Source organism: Empidonax traillii, unplaced genomic scaffold, assembly GCF_003031625.1.
Source record: "Empidonax traillii isolate 1590-97213 ecotype Southwest subspecies unplaced genomic scaffold, ASM303162v1 scaffold820:size437808, whole genome shotgun sequence".
Classification (NCBI taxonomy): domain Eukaryota; kingdom Metazoa; phylum Chordata; class Aves; order Passeriformes; family Tyrannidae; genus Empidonax; species Empidonax traillii.
Genome location: NW_020956013.1, coordinates 395,546 through 412,886, shown reverse-complemented (window position 1 = coordinate 412,886; position 17,341 = coordinate 395,546). Strand labels below are relative to the sequence as shown.

At 42.5% G+C, this 17,341-nt stretch overlaps 1 protein-coding gene across 1 annotated transcript in view; it reads left to right on the top strand.

Moving 5' to 3' along the window:
* Window positions 1–17,341, top strand: part of KIAA1324L (KIAA1324 like) — a 53,230-nt gene that overhangs the window by 2,780 nt on the left and 33,109 nt on the right. The window contains exons 2-3 of the mRNA XM_027901910.1: window positions 14,774–14,969; window positions 15,667–15,814. Coding sequence (XP_027757711.1) covers window positions 14,806–14,969; window positions 15,667–15,814 — 312 coding nt within the window. The 5' untranslated portion in view covers window positions 14,774–14,805. The remainder of the gene's footprint in view (window positions 1–14,773; window positions 14,970–15,666; window positions 15,815–17,341) is intronic.

Below are 17,341 nucleotides of genomic sequence, written 5' to 3'. Positions count from 1 at the left end.
TTCCCATCACACTTCCTTGCTCTACTAATTCTCTCCACAGTAGATCCTAGCAGTAATTTGTATCAGGGGGTATAAACTGTCGCATCTGACAAACAGAATGAAAAATGGCAACAACCTTTCAGCTCCACTCCTCCTCTAAAGGTTTATTGTTCATTTCTTTATGACATATGTTCCAGTGTGAGGCACATAAAATTTTTCTGTAGCAGATGACTGGAAGGCTTCTGACTGCTTGCAAGCATCGTAGAATCAACTGGGTTGGAAAAGACCTCCAAGATCATCAAGTCCAACCCTTGATCCAACACCACCATGGTTACTAGACCATGGCACTAAGTCCCACACCCAGTCTCATTTTAAAATCCTCCAGGAACAGTGAATTCACCACCTCCCTGGGCAGCCCATTCCAGTGTCTGATTATTCTCTCTGTAAAAAATTTCTTCCTAATATCCGACCCATTCTGTCATCATTTGAGAATGTGTCGTTCCTGATATTTGGGTTTAGTTTCTGAGGTTTTAAATGTGGAATCTTTGTACACCCTTAGGATGTGCTTTTTCAATTCCAGAAATATAGAGCTGGGAAGCACCTCTGGTGATCCCATAATTTATCCCCCAGCCCAAATAGGTGTAGAGACAATGACTGTGTCATTCAAGGCTGATGTTTGGCTGGACTGTTTTCATGGATCTCTTGTGATGAAGAGCCCAGAAGCTCTCCAGATATTTGCTCATCTATTTCATTCTTTTCATTGTCCTTCCTGGTAAAGATTTTTCTGCTGTTGAATCTCTCGTTATACTTCAAGCCTATTACTTTTTGCTGCCTGTACTGTAAAGGAGAAGATAGTTTTATTTCTTCTGCTGCACAACCACTTTTGGTGTACCCTGGAGTACATAGGTATAACTCATTTTTTCTGACATACATTATTTCCTCTTAAATCTTGTGATAAATGGTTTAAGATCCAGCAATATTACACTCTCCTGGACTTTCTGCTATAGAGTTCGACAAATGGTGCACTTCCCTCTTCATCTCCTCTTATTTGTGTGTCTTTCTGGTCTTAGATCAATTCCAGTGAGAATTCAGCTGTTTTATAACAATAGATGAATTTCTGGCTTCTCAATACCTGTGCCACTGCTCGACAAGGTGAAAACTTTTCCCAGTATATGGTCTGTGATATTATGCATCAAAGTACAGGATTCTGTTAAATACACTGGAAAACCCATCTCAGAAGATACTTCTCCTCCTTGGAGTGTTGCTGTTAATTCCCAGGGAAATTCAGCTTGTTTGAGAAGCAACCAGATATTTGACTTTTTTACTGAAACCTTCAGATCTTATCTCTCTGGGCTCTTGTGAGTACAGAGGTGTTAATGTAGCTCCACTTTTTTTTTTTCTTTTTTTCCTGTGTCTATAGTAGATTAACTGGCTTCAGGGGCTGTCTGGCTATGTTCTGATGGCAAAAGTAATTTTAGGTTTCTCATCTCTTAGTCTTTCACCTTTTGCTTAAAGAACAACCAATCTTTCAGCCTGAAAACGTGAATCTGTCAACAGCAGTCAATCACTGCAGGAATGTGTTGGGAACACCTCTCCCATTCAACTTTGCTGACATGGTGATTTTTACTGCAAAGTGTTTGAACCAGTGAAGAGTTTGGCTGACAGTCCATTCTTCAGTGGATGGGATATGCTGGGAGAAGTGGCTTTTGAAAACTGACTGCCCTACAGCTCTCTAGATTTTTCACATGGGCATCTGTTGTTGATGACGAGTTGTGTTGAAAACGCTGACAGGCAGATATCCCCTCACTGATTTATTATGTTCTCTAAGGTGGTGGCTTCTGTCTCATCTGACAACACAGCAGCTGGATCAAGGGCATCTTATACTAAAAACATGAATTTCTTCAGCCTGAGGAATACAAAAGCTTCTGTATCTCAGGCTGCTACAACTCACGTTCTCAGTGGATTTTGTACAGAGTGAGATTTGTGCTACAAACTTGGCCAGAGGTTGCATACACATCTCACATTAATGGCTCCTTGAGATGTTTTCCTTCTCTCATAGACCTAGTGCTATTTTATCTCAAAGTCTATCAAGAAATGCCATAACTATGTCATGTCCTCTGAGGTGAGTCTTTCTGGACATTCTACAATTTTTTTTCAGATTCTCCTACGTCTTCTAAGTCCTACCCTATGCCGGGACATATGGCATGTGGTAGAGTTCTGGAGTTTCCTTGGATACCCAAGGAAACCCTTTCAGCCCTTCAGCCTGCAGAATCAGGGTCCAGGGTACAATTGCCCCAGGTAGGACGATTTCTGGCATTAGAGATCTGTTATCTTCAGAAGCCTTGATTAATATCTGTTATATCTTAGATATACCACAGCCAACTATGTCGCTGCTCTTAAGAGAGGGTTGCAGTTGTACAGCAGTTACAGTTGCAGAGCATTTGCAGTTGTATAGCAGTGCAAGCTCTTATGGCTTTTTTTTCCTGTCTCCTTGAGGTTGGCAGAGCCCTCAGTGGTCCTTGGTGGCTGTTAGGACACACCAGATACGGGGAAATCTGTATGAGAAAGTGTTTCTTTTGGGAACATATCTGCCATCACTGCTGATTTCATGATGCTTGCAGTTGTTTTCATCTACTCAGAAATGCCTGCCACTTGAGAATATCTGCCACTGATCTTTACTGCTCCCTGAAAACTGAAGTGACGTGCAGGCTGTCATTAATTTTGAATCCTGAGAATACTGTGCCAACCTTCTTCCAAATGCTCAGCAGTTATTCTCTTTAAGTTGTGCCTGAACCAGGAATTCGAAGGATGGTATAACAATATGTTACATGTCTCCATCTCTGTAAATACATCCAGACTGTGGTCTCCAGTGGAGGGGAAAGACACTTGAGATTGCTAAAAACACTTTAGCTCAGGTCCTTCTGGAGCAATCGAACTGTGGCACCAGAGCTCAGTTGGTGTCTTAAGATGTGCTCATTTTCAGGATGCTGTGTTTTACTGCATTTCATTTGAATGAACCCATTTTAAATTATGCTGGATACCTCTGTGCTCTGCTGCACTTTAGAGAGCGTGCTGACCTGCAAAGCACAGCTGACTGTGACCCGCTGAGCATGACTGCCAACACTCCCAGAAACGGCTGCAGTCTCTGAAATCTGGCAGGATCATGCCCTTTGTTTTGACTCTTCAAAAACTTCATCAGAAAAGTTTACCTGCAGGGAAGACAGGGTCCTCTGAGAAATAGTCGTGGTGTTCAGAGTAGAAAGGGCTGTCATATTTTGACTGCTTTGTGACCTGGTTATTAGAAGAAGGGTTTTTTTGCCTTTATCTTGCCATGAGTACAGAGGAGCATGATGACCCACCGTCCCCTCCTACTACCCTGCCCTCCATACCTCTCTCATGCAGGTGGTAGGTGGCAAGAAAGAAGGAACCTCCCATGACACATGTTTGTGTCATGCAGTGCAGTGACCCAGATATGTGAGGGAAGCTGCAGTAGCAGCTTTGCAGTTGAAAGGCACTGGAACAACATGCCCCTTTCTATACTTCACTTCCTTCTTTTTTTTCTCATCTCCTTGCTCTGTGGGGCTGCAGCCATCACCACTTTCAGACCCTGCATCAGGTTGTCAGCCTGCATTTTGCCATGCAGTGTAGTGTGATACCTCAGTGCTCAGTGCCCACAAGGACTTACTTTCTCTGTGGCACAGCCACACCAAACTCCCTGGTCACATCTCTCAGGCTTGTGTTTGTTCAGAGCTGAGTCATATTTTTGATGCTGCTACATCACGGTCGCAAGGGTTCCTGTGAAGAGATACATTAAAAGTGCAGAAGAGATCTTGGCTAGGAAAAAGGCAATATTTATTACTCCTAGAGCTACTCTGGGTGGCTCTACTCTGCTTCCCATTTAAAATGTCCCCTCCAGGCATCTTCCCAGTAGTGTTCTGGAGGTAGGGAATATACATGGAGGCGGGGGTGGCAGACAGAGAGCCTCCCTCAGCAGAATCCAGACCTCTGAATCACTCTTGACAGTCAGGAATGTGCTTTACTAATTTGGTCTCCTTCATTTTTAATTACCACAGATCTCCCTCTGATCTCCTCATGAGTCTGATAACAGGAAGGGAATTTAACTGATCAGGATCACTGCCATCAGGGCAGTTGCTTGGCTTTTTAAATGGAAAACATTGATGGTGGTCCAAGGGAGCAGTTTGCTTTCTGGGCTAAGCTCTTTCCTGCACCCCCTAATGGCTGGTTATCTCTAGAAACCCTCTGCTTTGGTGTGGGGCTGTAGGCAGTGTCTAATGGGGACTTTTTGGGGGTTGGCAGTGGGAGCAGCACTTGGCATTGTGCTCCCGCTGACACTGCACTGCAATCTGTTCCAGTGGCCACCATCAGGCTTTTCTGCCAGCCTGACCATATGCTGCCTGTTTTAAACTCAAATTAAAAGTCTGTGTTTGGAGCCTTCCTTCCTTCCCTGTCTCCTTTCCTTCCTCTCCATCTTCCTTCACTCAAGTACAGCCCAAATACCTGGTTCACAGGTGTGATGTGCCCACGGGCACTGATATGCTCATTTCAGCAGTTTGTGACCAAAAGAGCTTAAAGGATTCACTTTTTGACCTCAAATTCTTTTAGAATGTTTACTCTCTTATTCCACAGAATATAAGTAATTTTTTTGTCACCCTAAGCAAGACTAAATTGCACCTTATCTTATAAATATCTGTTCATTTCAGTGATCTGTGTGCATAAACAAAATATAGTGAGAATAATAGAGCATTTTTAGAAGGAATTGAATTCACCGTGTTCAAGGGGAAAACGCACAGGTAGAGTCACTGTTATAGTTACCATCCAAATGCCAATTACAATTATAATCAAGAAGACTCTTTAGGAAGGGAGACAGAAAAAAAATATTGATAATATGAAATAACTTGATCAAAGTGTTCAGAAAAGGTCTAAATATGACACTTGGGTTTGTGGTTTAGTGGTGGACTTGCCAGTGCTGCATTAAAGGTTGAACTTGACGATTTTAGAGATCTTTTCCAACCTTAATGATTCTGTGATTCTGTGATACTGAAAGTATGGTGCCATGGAGTTATTAATGGCTCTGCTTCGTAAAGGGCTCCTTTACCTGGTGCCACTAAGGGGGAAGCAACCCCTTTGAAATCAGAAATGTTTCAGTTTAGAGTGAGTTTTGTGAGTCTGTACCACATGGCAAGCATGTGAAAAGCTCCACTGGCTGCAGAAAATAAGACTGTCCTTAATTACAATAGACTCTACTGGGGTCTAAGAGCAATATTTGACCTGGTTTATTGCTACTGAGTTGTGTTTGTTGTGTATTCTGACTTGTGTAATCTGCTCCCAGGATACCACAGGAGGAGATATAGATCTTCCTGCTAATTGCAGACACAATTAGGGCAAATGACCTTTTTAAGTCTGTAGGTTTTATAACACTTTAAGGCAATTTAAGTGATCTGCAGGAGTTTAAACGTTCTGCTTTCATAACAGAAAACTTTAGTAGAAGGTTTTGAGTTTGATGTTCTCTCAGTCCCTGGTAAGGTTGGGTATCCCAGTCAGGTAAGAAGTGGGCCTGCTCCTAATTCCCCTGAGGTCAGTGGGCATCTGCAAATTTTCTATGCTCATACACATCTCTTTAGATGTATAATACAAAATGAATGTTACATGTCTGGCAAAACCTGTGTGCTTGTGTTACAGCCTTCTGACATAAAGTTTACATCTGTTCATTGTCAACTAGATTTGCATTCAGGCAAACTCTGTGTAGGCTTTGTGCTAAAGAATTGGCTCTTCTGGAGTGTTACTTAGGATTTTGAAATTTAGCTGCTGAAGAAAATATCAATGATATGTTTTAGCAGTTTCTTAAATGTTTGCATCATTGCACATGTAGATGTGAATATACATGCAAATATTTCCATGAGAATGGCGCTAGTTATTACATGGTCACATTTGTTTATATTATCTCGAAAGGGTTTGTTATGTAATTAGAAAATGTTAGTATCACCGAAGTGTCATTCTACTCATATATGAATGCATGTCAGAACAATTTTTCATAGGGCTTAAGTCAGTTCAGAGTTATAGCCTCTTGAAGCAAATGTGAATCCTAACATATTGTCAGAGGATTTTTCTCCTTTTTTGTTTGATGTTCACTGAGGATTATTTTCTGGTCTCATTAGTGGACTTTGAAATGGTTGGGATTTCTTTGTTTGCACTGAGGAGAGGAAGTATGGTGATCAGCACAGCTCTGAGGACTAGCACGTGTTCATTCTTATTTTTTTTATCATGGTTTGAAAGCACCAGATCTTCTCTTCATCATCTTTGATATACTAACGCTTTTTCATTTTTAATGTTATTCAGACATTGCTTCTCTTTGGGTATTCACCTTGGAAGAAACAATGAGGTCAAGCTATTCATGGCTGCTGCTGTTTAACTGTGTCATTTAGATGTGACACATGCACATAGATAAACTTATGTATGGTGACTGATGCTTCTGGGTATCCTGAGCTGTGGGAAAGTACTATTTTGAGACAATGTTCAAAAAATGTATGCAGGAGATCTCCCCTTTCATTCCTCTGCTCTTGAGATTGCTCACTCAAAGGTATATACTGGTCTCCTCCTTCATTTTGATTTACACCCTCTTTTCTCCCCTCCATTTTGAACAGTCATATGGCTTCCATGAAGATGCCTGTCAACATGTAAGAGTCACATGTAGAAGGTTGCTCTCTCAGAACTAATACCAAAAAAGTGGAAATCCAGGGAATCTGAGGATTTCTTGATATGCTATAGATTTGGCCCTTGGCCTGTCATGTATTATCAAGCTATTAAGGATGTCTGATAGTAAAAAACCACAATATAACTCTGTCCCTGGAGCCACCTCTGACATGAACTGCAAGACATCCAAGAAATAGATTTTAAAGTCATAGGCACTTTTTATAGATCACTTTTGTGTGCATGGCCTGCAGGACTGGCCAACTCAATTTTACCTGTGTTTTTTTTGTATCCCAAGAAAAGTTTTTGTGTCTTTTCTGAAAGAAAAAGGAAAGGCTATCCCACTAGAGCACACTATGGAGGGGACTAGCACACAGCAGCAGGGACTGCTCTGAGGAACATTGTGAAGCTGAGGAATTAATGCAGGGCTGCCATGTAGCAAAGCTGTTCAGGCAGCAGTGGCATGCACAGCACAGTTTGAGAGTTGCTGTTAAAAGGCTGTGATTTAGTAAAGCACTCAAGCAGGTGTTTATTCCTGTTCTTCTTGTTCCTGTCCTTGCTAATTCATGTTCCTAACTCAAGTCAGGTAGGTCAGTCTTATTGATGGCATTACGTTTCTCATCTGGTCTGAGGCTTGAGGATACATTTTGCCATGGCATTTCTAGGTGGATGTATTCCTAATGTGGTCTGATACCCTGAGAGATACCCTAGTTTTACAAGTATTTTTTCCAGAATTTCTCCTCTGTGCACGAGCACAACACTGTCTTTGCAGAACAAGTCCCATTATTGGCTTTTTGAAGCACAGATTCTTTTAGGTAAATAGTTAAAAAAGCTAAAGAGTTTGCACTGAACCCACAGAATTTAATTCCTGGAGAAGAGTTACTGGGAACTGCGAGTTGATGTGTGCATTGAGACTCTCAAGAGAAAGAATGGCCTTAGTGTTTTTTGATGAATTCTTCACCTTGTTTGTGTACATGATGTAATTAAATAAGTTAAAGAGAGATTCCTCTGAGTCACTGATTTCTCTTTCAATGGGGAAGTATCTGGCAAGACCTTGAGATTTGTTATCTCTTGGTAGAGGGACGAGAGGCGAGGACTGTGTGTGTGTGTGTGTGTGTGCAGAGGGCATATCAAATGGCACTAGAAGCCATTTGTACCAAGGACTTTGCCTGATGAGCAATCAAAATATGCCTGATGGAGTCAGTAAGACCTGGAGAGCTGCTCACTCTCCTTGAGGCCTGTTTCCTGCTGTGTTGTATTGGGTCAACCCACCACACATGTCCAATCCTGAGCCACTAGGATGGTTGCTGAAACCCTGTCAGCGAATGTGCTTTCCAACCCCTTGGTGATGGCTGCCTTCCTCCACTCTACACCCCACTGCCATGAATTGATTGATATTCCCACTCTGAATCCACACCTTTCAGTGTCCAAATGATGCAGCAGAGTGATGGTAGGTGCCAGGCCAGCTGGGAAAAAGGTGAACTGGAAAAAGCATTGCTCTACTTCATAATTTTTTAGATGAAAGAAAAAATTACTTCTTCTTAAGAAAAGGAAGGATTTCTTCCACAGAAGGTACTCTTTTGCAAGTTATATCAGACTTCAGTGTGATCACATTTCAAGCCTAAACAGCCTAGACAGCCTTTTTTTACCTTAAATTAAGATTCAGTCTGGTTCCTAGTAACACATTGGGATATAATGACTGAAGAAAACGAACATCAATTATTCACAGTCTATTGGAGAAGCCTCGTATAAATTATTCACGGAAGACATTCTGAAGCTGGCAAGATTATAGGAAACATTAATAATGAAGCAATGATTTCCTCTCATCCTTTGGTTTTGGTTTTTCTTTTGCATTCTGTGTTTTGGTTGGTCCTTGGTTCCATGTTGTGTGGACCCTGATGGCCCAGAGTGTCACTGAAAGCCTCTATGTACTTGTCCTTGGCCACATTTTCCCCTCCAGGCTTGTGGCATGTGTCACACAACAGCTGTTCTGAGGGACAATTGCCTGATGCTGCCAACCTCATATTTTCTTTCTGAGCTACAATTTTTACATCTGCCCATGGGAGGCTTAGACAGTTTAGCCCAGACTCTGCCTTCAGGAGATGGCAGCATCTCACCTGAATCCCAGACGGTGAGGCTTTGGATGAACAACATAGGACTGGAGAGGGGAGAGATGGAAAGCCAGCATTTGAGATTATTTTTCTTTGTATTTGCATGGGTTTATGTAGAATTGCTCAATTGCTATCCCATAATGTTGTTACAGTCTGGTAAAATCCAGTCCTGTGTCTTTTTTTTTTAAATTGTAATACATTGAGATCCACAGAGACACAGGATACGTGTGAATGTGCACATGCTCACTGGCAACAGAATAAACAGAAGACCTAAAACAATTTTAGGTATTGTTAAGTAAGAAATGTCTGGAGAAAAATGTCTGCTGGGAAGAGTGATAGAGGTAGAAGCAGCAGCTCCAATTGGTGTGGGATGGGAAGCTAGATGAAGGAAGGGGTAAGACTGGGTGGCCAAGGCTGCATAAGGGAGGAAGGCAACTGAATACATTATAGATTGGTGTTGTAGGATGCAGGATACTGAGAAAAGATGAGGGATATTGAAATCTGGTCAATCTTCTGGTGAAATCTCAAATATTCTGATCCCTGTCACAGCATGGCAGTATCTGGGAGATAATGAACATGAGAAAACACTCCAGAGGAACGTTTCAGACCTCAGGAGGGACTGAGTAGATGTATACATGTGAAGATCTATTCTGTTCATCCAGCTGTGCTCATGATAATCCCATCCTGACCCCCAGCATCAGAGAGTTAAGCAATGTGAGATTTTTTGGATCAGTTACCAGAAAAGAAATGTGCCAACTAATATTGATCCCAGTCCACCTAAGTCACCAGGAGGGCCACAGCTGTACAAAAAGACAGAATGTGACCCTGGAGCCTTGCAGTCAAAGGGCAAATGAGGCAAGCTTGTTTGTGGTCTGTTTTGCCCTCTGGGGAGCTGTTTCCATGTCTGCAAAGTGATTGTAAAGTGCAGTCAGACCTGCAAAGTGATGTACTGCAAGCACTCCTTGGAAGTGGTTACGCAGTGGGCAGGGCTCCTCCTTCAGGATGCCCCACATCCTCACTGGTGTGTCCCAGGAGGGAGGAAAGATATCACTGATCTTGACTCACAGAGTTTAGGAGGTGGGGGTTTAATTAGATTTCCTAGTTTGACCTCGTAGGCCATTAAAATGCATCGAGCTAGGCCGATGCTGAGGCTGATAATTTGTATTTGGCATGAGCTTTTCTTCCATATGGTGTCCAGTTATGGTACGAAGCACTTGAGAGACAAAGGGTCCATCACATGCCATGACAGATTGTTCCAGCAATCAGTCATTCTTCCTATTAAAAATCTGTGTGTTATTTCCAATTTGAGTTTGTTTAGGTTCAGCTTCCAGAAGGTAGCTCTTCTTATGCAGTTCTCTGCTTGATTAAGGAGTGCAGCAGGATCCTGTGTTCTTTCCCCTTGGAGGTGCTTATATATTAATCAAGTTGACTCTCAATCTTCTTGTGATAAACTAAATAGACTAAGCACTTTAGATCTCTCACCGCAAGACATTATCCCTAATTTAAAAACCATTTAAAGTCCTTTTGCTTTGTACTGACCTCTCAAAAATGCCAAATCACAACTATACGCAGTACTGCAACAATCTTCTTCCCTGTAATACACATTTGTCCTACACATCTCTACCTCCACTTTTAAATATATCCAGAGATCTCACTAGTGCCTTTTTTGGATGTCTTGCCAGTGGAAGCTCTTGAATAGTGGGTCCACTCCAGTTCTCAGGCTTGGTGCTCTGCAGGACATGTTTCAGCACTCTGCAGGCAGGGCTGGCACTCGTTGCCTTCATCAGCTTGTCTTTACCTTTGAGTCTGTTAAAACACACTGACTCTGAGTGAGCTCAGTCTTGGCAAAAGCCTCTCACCTGACAATCTTAATGCCATTCCTTTTTTATTTGCCTGTAGATCATTGATAAAAGTGTGGGAAGCCATCAAACTCAGTCCTGGACTGGCAGAACTGCCCCCTTCCTCCCTGTTTCCTATTGACAGCCCTGCCTGAGATCTGCTACTCAGGCAGTTCTCAATCCCTTTAAGATGTGCCTTACTGGTCCTGTGCAGCACTACCTTTCTTCATCGGAGTGACATGCAAAACTCAGCTAACTGTATTAGAAACCCTAAGTCTATTACACCCACTCGTCACCTTTATCAAGCGACTTGTAATCCTTTTAAAGAATGAAATGAGGCCCGTTTGACAAGACTTATACAATGGTTTCAGTGGGTATTAGATCTGTAGCTCATGGCAGTTTTTTATGAAGTGAATCTGGTGTCAGCTTTATCACGTGAGTGTATGAATGTGTGTGGCTGCTGTGGCAGTGTCTAGGTAACAGTACTTTATAGCATTTTTTTCCTCCTCTCTATTTATGTAAGGAAGCTACAGCTACGAATCACCAGTAATTGCATCAGCTCCAAAGATCTACTGAAGACATCAGGGTATCCAACACCACAGTGTGTCATGCTGTTCTTAACTGCTTCTGAAAATGTTTTTCCAATTTCAAAAATGCCAGTGATGGGGCAAGTCATGAAACCTTTTCATGCATGAATCACAGTTTTCTTCACAGAAAGAAAGAAGATCACATTCTGTTTTCACAGTGTGTGTTGCTCTGTGTAATTTAGTGTGTAGCACCCAAACTGATATTGAAAGGTGTAATAATAAAGTTAGCAGTCAAAGAGGGAGAGGAATAGTGATGTCCAGTTATTCAACAGTGCTGTGTTCTCTGAAAATTAAATATCAAATGCCTAAACAAATGGGCTCTGGGGTTTAGGGCTGATCACAAAGGCTACCTCTCATACAGGAAAATAGTTTTTCCTCCGGAGTCTGAAGCAAGAGGGAGAGTTTAGTGGAGGATTAAATTAGAGCACACATCTAAAATACAGGATTTAGATTCCTGAAACTTCACATCACACCTTAACCTCCTATGTTGTGATACTGTCCTTCCTGTTGGCAGCATCCAGCGTGTGTCACCCCCACATACACGGCAGAGCTGCAATAATGTCAACTCTTTTCTGTGGTCACTGACCAGTGCTGCACCTGTGCTCAGCTACCTCTTAGTGAGATGGAGCAGCCACAAGCAAGGCAAAGTGCCAGTGCCTGGAGATGGATCATCTTTCTGTGCCCCGTCCCACCACAAGTGCCTCTGACCCATCGTGGGGACACAGCCACAGGCTGCCCATCTCCAGCTGGGGCAAACTCCTGAACTGATGCTGCTTAGATTAAAGAGGGTTCACCCCGGCTTTTTGTCTCCTTGCTGGAAGACCAGGTTGTGTGACACTGTGAGACCATCTCCACGCTCATCGCATGCTGTATTTCCTCCCCATCCCCCTCCAGCCGCTCCTGACCGTCTGGAACGAGACCAAACGTTGCATCTGTTCCAATGTCGAAAGTGTTTTGTGTTGCCATTAGCCACGTTCAGCCCCAAATTGAACCTGGCAAGCAGCTGGCATACTCAGAGCCAGTTTGCTTGCAGCCCGATGTGTTTTGATGGGAAATGCTGCTGCCTTATAAATACAATTCTTAGAAGAGGGAAAAAAGATAATTCCCCACCTAAATAAGAAAAAGGTTCATCTCTTTCCTGGAAGGCGAGAGATGGAGGATGTGTCCTGTGTGGCAGCCAGCTTGATCTCTTATACCCTTTTATTTTTCTCAAATGATCAGTCTGAAAAGGGTTAAAATATATTAGTTCAAAGTAATAATCTCTGCTCAAGCTCACTGCAATGGAATAGGAGGCTCTGCTGCCTTCTACATCTTCATTGTGGCAGTGAATTGCTCATGGTTCTTGACTCCTTAGTTGAAATTCACAACTCTGGAATGGGTAAGCAGCACTCTCAATTTTTTGCTATTTAGCTTTCTTTAAAAAAAAATTTTCAAACTGTTGAAAAATTCAAATATGTCATGAGAGAGCTCACTTTTCTACTTCCCTTCCTGATGGCTTTTCTCTGCACTCTTCAAAAGGGAAAAATCAAGGGTTATTAATAATGCAAAAGCAGTGAGACAGGACACCTTTACATATTTAAGGTGAAAAGCTGTACAAAGTGTGGCCTTACTTCAGACACACAGGAAAGTGCTCACTGGTTTTCTCAGAGTCTCTGGAGAAAACTGTTTCTGACTCCAGCTGCAGATACATCCTATGGCTTGAGTTGAGGTCCCAGGGTTACTCAGATGGGTTGTTAGCTGTACTACTATATCGTGGGCCACTGCCTACAGAAAACTATTTGCCCTCAGGGAGGGTGAATTTTTTTGTCTGTCAGTCTTTCATAAAATCCATTGCAGCAGGATTTCCTTGTGAATCCCCACCCCAACACATTTCCCTGCTCACTGGTCCACTCACCAGTGAGCAACAGGCTCAGAAAGCTGTTGGCTTGAAGTCCACTGGTTCAAATTCAGAGTGTGTGCTGGTATGATCAAAAGGGAAAAATGATCCTTTGGCAGATCTTTCCATTAAATGGACCTTTTATCTGCTTTCCAGTGCCACCCGTCAAGGGCAATTACACGATGAAATGCTGCAGGACCTGGCACAGAAATGGGAGCCTGAACTGTTGGTTGGATTCAGATGGGAAATGGTGTTATGCAGCCATGAGTTTATCAAAGTACTTACATTCAAAGAAGTTTTTATGCAGATAAACATCAGCACATCCGTGTAACCACATTTGCTGGGACTGCAGCTGGCGTCGGTTGTTTTGGGCCAGTTTCACCGCTTTGGCTGGCAGTCTGGTCTCATCCTGCAGCTTCTCAGGCTAATGAGTTTATGTCTGTCAAAGAGGGTGTATGAAATATCTGTCACTGTGCAACGTGGCATGTGTGAAACAGTAGAAAAACCCACTGTTTCTTGGGATGTGAGTTGTGTGTGTTGCTCTGAATTCTGCTTTGGCTAGGCTGGCAGAGTTAAGTTTAAAAATCTGCAAGCAATGTAGGAAGTAGTATGTGCTGCAGAAAGTACTCATTTGTTTTCCATTCAGGATGTTGAGTCTCAAAGAGGACTTGCTGGGGGCAAGTGGGATAGCCTGCCAGAGAAGTGAGTGTCCAGGCAGGAGTTACGATTCCTGGCACAGGCAGGGAACTCTGTAGGCATACAGGACTTCAGCTGCTGTCCAGGTTTCTTCTACATAATGAGAATGATCTTCCCTTGGCAGACAGAGGTGTAATCAGGGGGAAAAGGGGCATACAGTTATTTGGAGGAAATAATTCTAGAGGCATCAGTAAAAAAGACACTTTGTGAATATACCTCTTAATTATACTTCCCCTAATTACACAGGTTTTGAAAACTGTCTTTGCTATGCTGACAGCCAGTGGTTATTGTCTCAGCATGTAATGTCCCCCCAGTCAAAGATCCTCATCTGCTAGACAAAGACCCATGGGTGACCTTTTCCAAGACCACCTGGTCTATCAGGCAAGATGTTCAAGGCTTTGTACACAGTTCGTGTGAGCAGAAACAAGGAGAGATCCTTGGATTAGGTCTGTTACTCTCAGCCAAGGTTTGTAGTGTTGTATTACTATCAGTGTGCTGCAGACATCCCTCTTAGCTGCCATACAAGTGGGTGAGACAAGTCCTTTCTGGCTCTCAGGTACCAGTGATTTTAATTAAGCTCAAGGTGTAACGGTTGAGTGAGCAAGGATGAGGAGAACTGCATTATAAGTCCTCATTTTTGCAAAGTGCTTCTGGAGAGAGTCTGTCAAGAGAGATTTTGATTCTAAAATCTTGTTTTGCCAATAGAGACAAGCTGCACATCAGGAGCCATCATTTGGGATTTGGTTTCAGTGCTGCCACATCAGTGAAAAACGTGAACATCTCACATGAAAACTGTTGAACATCTTAATTTTCCAGCTGATAGTTGGTAGTTCAGCTGTTGTGTTCCTGGGACTGGGACATTCTGTTTGGTTGCCTTTAATGGCAGTTCAATCTTAATTAAGCAAGCGGCAGAAAAATAATGGAAATTAATAAGGATTAATGTATCCATTCACATGTTGTAAATGATTGTCTCCCCAGCTTTCTCCTGTGCCTCCGGTGAGTACCTTGAGATGAAGAACCAGGTGTGCAGCAAGTGTGCAGAGGGGACCTACTCACTGGGCAGTGGGATCAAATTTGATGAGTGGGATGAGCTGCCAGCAGGATTCTCCAACGTGGCGACTTTCATGGACACGGCGGTTGGCTCATCTGAGAACAAAGCCGACAGCTGCAACAAGTAAGAAGTTCTGTTTGCATCTGGGTTACCCAGCCGTGGGTGAACCCGAGACAGCTCAGCAGCACAAAGCTGCTTGATGACTCATCTAAGCTCCCCAGAGGGTAACCAGCCCTACTAATGGCAAACAAGAGTGGCTGGGAGGTGAACTTTGTAGCCATCTCTTTGCTGTCGACATGGTCTCCTTGGGCTCATCAGCAGCTAGCGAGTCTACGACCAGCCTGGAGCTGCTCTTATTTGTAGCTGTAAAACTCCGGGGTCGTGGCATAGTAAATGTGGCTAAAAGGTTCCTTTACAACCTATTTAGAGACCCATGGTGGTTGCAGAAGGCTGTTTCTGAGTATAATTGAAGGTATGTTGAACCTGTGGATAATAAACCTTTCTTATGTAGTCTGGGTCCTCAATTTTTTGTACCATGCTCTTTCACATGCACAGTTTTAATGAAAAGTATTAGATTTTATATTATTCATGTAATATATAAAAATAAAACAAGATATAAAATACAATCACTATATCTATTATATCTATTAGAGCTGAAAAATAAATGGTAATCCAGTAATTAATTTATAAATTCACTGCAGTTAGCTGTTGTGGCATTCTGGGTTCTTTATTATGTAACATGTTTTTGTACGGTAGTGTAAGAATAGTCACCTCAGTGTCTGTGATCTCAGTTGAGGCTTGTTTTGTTTATGTTCATCAGCTCTTCATGGACGCCTCGAGGGAACTACATCGAGTCGAACAGGGATGATTGTACAGTTTCCCTCATCTACGCTGTGCACCTGAAGAAATCTGGTTCTGTCTTCTTCGAATACCAGTATATTGACAACAACATCTTCTTTGAATTTTTTGTAAGGCCTTTTATATGGTGAATCCAATCTTATATTGTAAGAATTCAACCCAGAAAAAGACCATTAGAAACAGGTTTACCTCCCTTTACAACCCCTGTATGCCCATAGCTTGTTATTGCTGAACAAGATAAAAAAAATCTTCTCTTTCTGTCACTTATCCTGTCTTGTGGTATTTATCTCATCCTCACAACTCAGGCAACTGATCCTATCTGCCATGTGCTGGGATTTTGCCATTAGGGGTCATGACTGCTCCAGTTAGTCCAGCCTTTTGCAAGACAGTTATTGGTGAGAGACGCTTCAAGTTTGGGGGTGTTTGACTTGAGATTTCAAAAAGGGACTTAATGTTTAAAAAGACTTCTCCCAGGGTAGTAGTATGTGGAAACCTTAATTCTGATTTTAGGTTAATTTGTGTCCTAGTAATTAAGATGAAAAAGAAAAGCAGGAGAAGTCGAGATGACTTCCAGTAAGAATTAGGCTTTGAGGATGCATCTGCACTGTGAAATGAAGGGGCTGGAGATCATTAGCTCTGAACTGGGAGCAGCCTGGCTGGGCTTGCACCATACTGTACCCAGACTGCTAAAACAGTTTGATCAGCAGCGACCAGAGTGGGGAAGGAAATCCTGCTCTGCCCATGTGGATGGACTGGTTGTGGTCCAGGCAGCTGTAGGGTTCCCAGCACCAGTATCTGCAGTGTGGTGTAGATGCCCCAATTTACTGACATGCTTTGGAAGGTTACATTGACACCTGTATTGCTGTCCTTGTCATGTTGTACCTGTCATTTGGGAGAGAAGAAAAACATAATGGGAGGGCAATTCAGAGAGGGAGATGGCTGATAATTTTCAGTCTCCTCTGTTACTGCCTCTGTATCTGTCTGATGAGCTCTGTTTTTTATCTGAAAAACACAGCTCATGTTACCTCACAAGACTGAAAAGTCTTAGCTGATGCTGGTTAACATTTCTTGAAGTTTGGAGAAAAGTACATAGCATCCTTACCCTTAGTAGAGCTGGGAAAGGAGGACAAATATTACCTATTGGAGGCACCCAGTTGCTGCTACATCAGTGTGATAGATTGCTATTGCCCTTTGATAACAGACAGTGCAAGCAAGGCTATTTAGCCATTTGAGTTTTATATTAGACTATCCTGCCTCTTTCATGGGGAGAAAGCAGCAAATATACTCTCTGTTGTCACATGAATGTGCCAGGATTATGAATCCCAGCTCCAGTTGCTTGACTGACTGACAGATCTGCTCCTGCAATGGAGCAAATGTATTGTTTCTCTGAGTGCTGGCTTTGAAAGTTGCTTTTTGATTATTGCTTTTATGCATATCCCACTCATTCACCTCCTCTAAATTTATCATCCCCTGTTCAAAAAGCAGCGTCTGCAGAGTGGTGCAGTCCTTTATAGAACTGCCCATAAATTCCTAGTCAGCCTCAGTATTTCAAGGAAACCATATTTAACACTCCTGAAAAGTCAATTTTTTTCCCCCTCAGCTTGTCTTTGTGCTTAAATATATTTAACAATGGCACT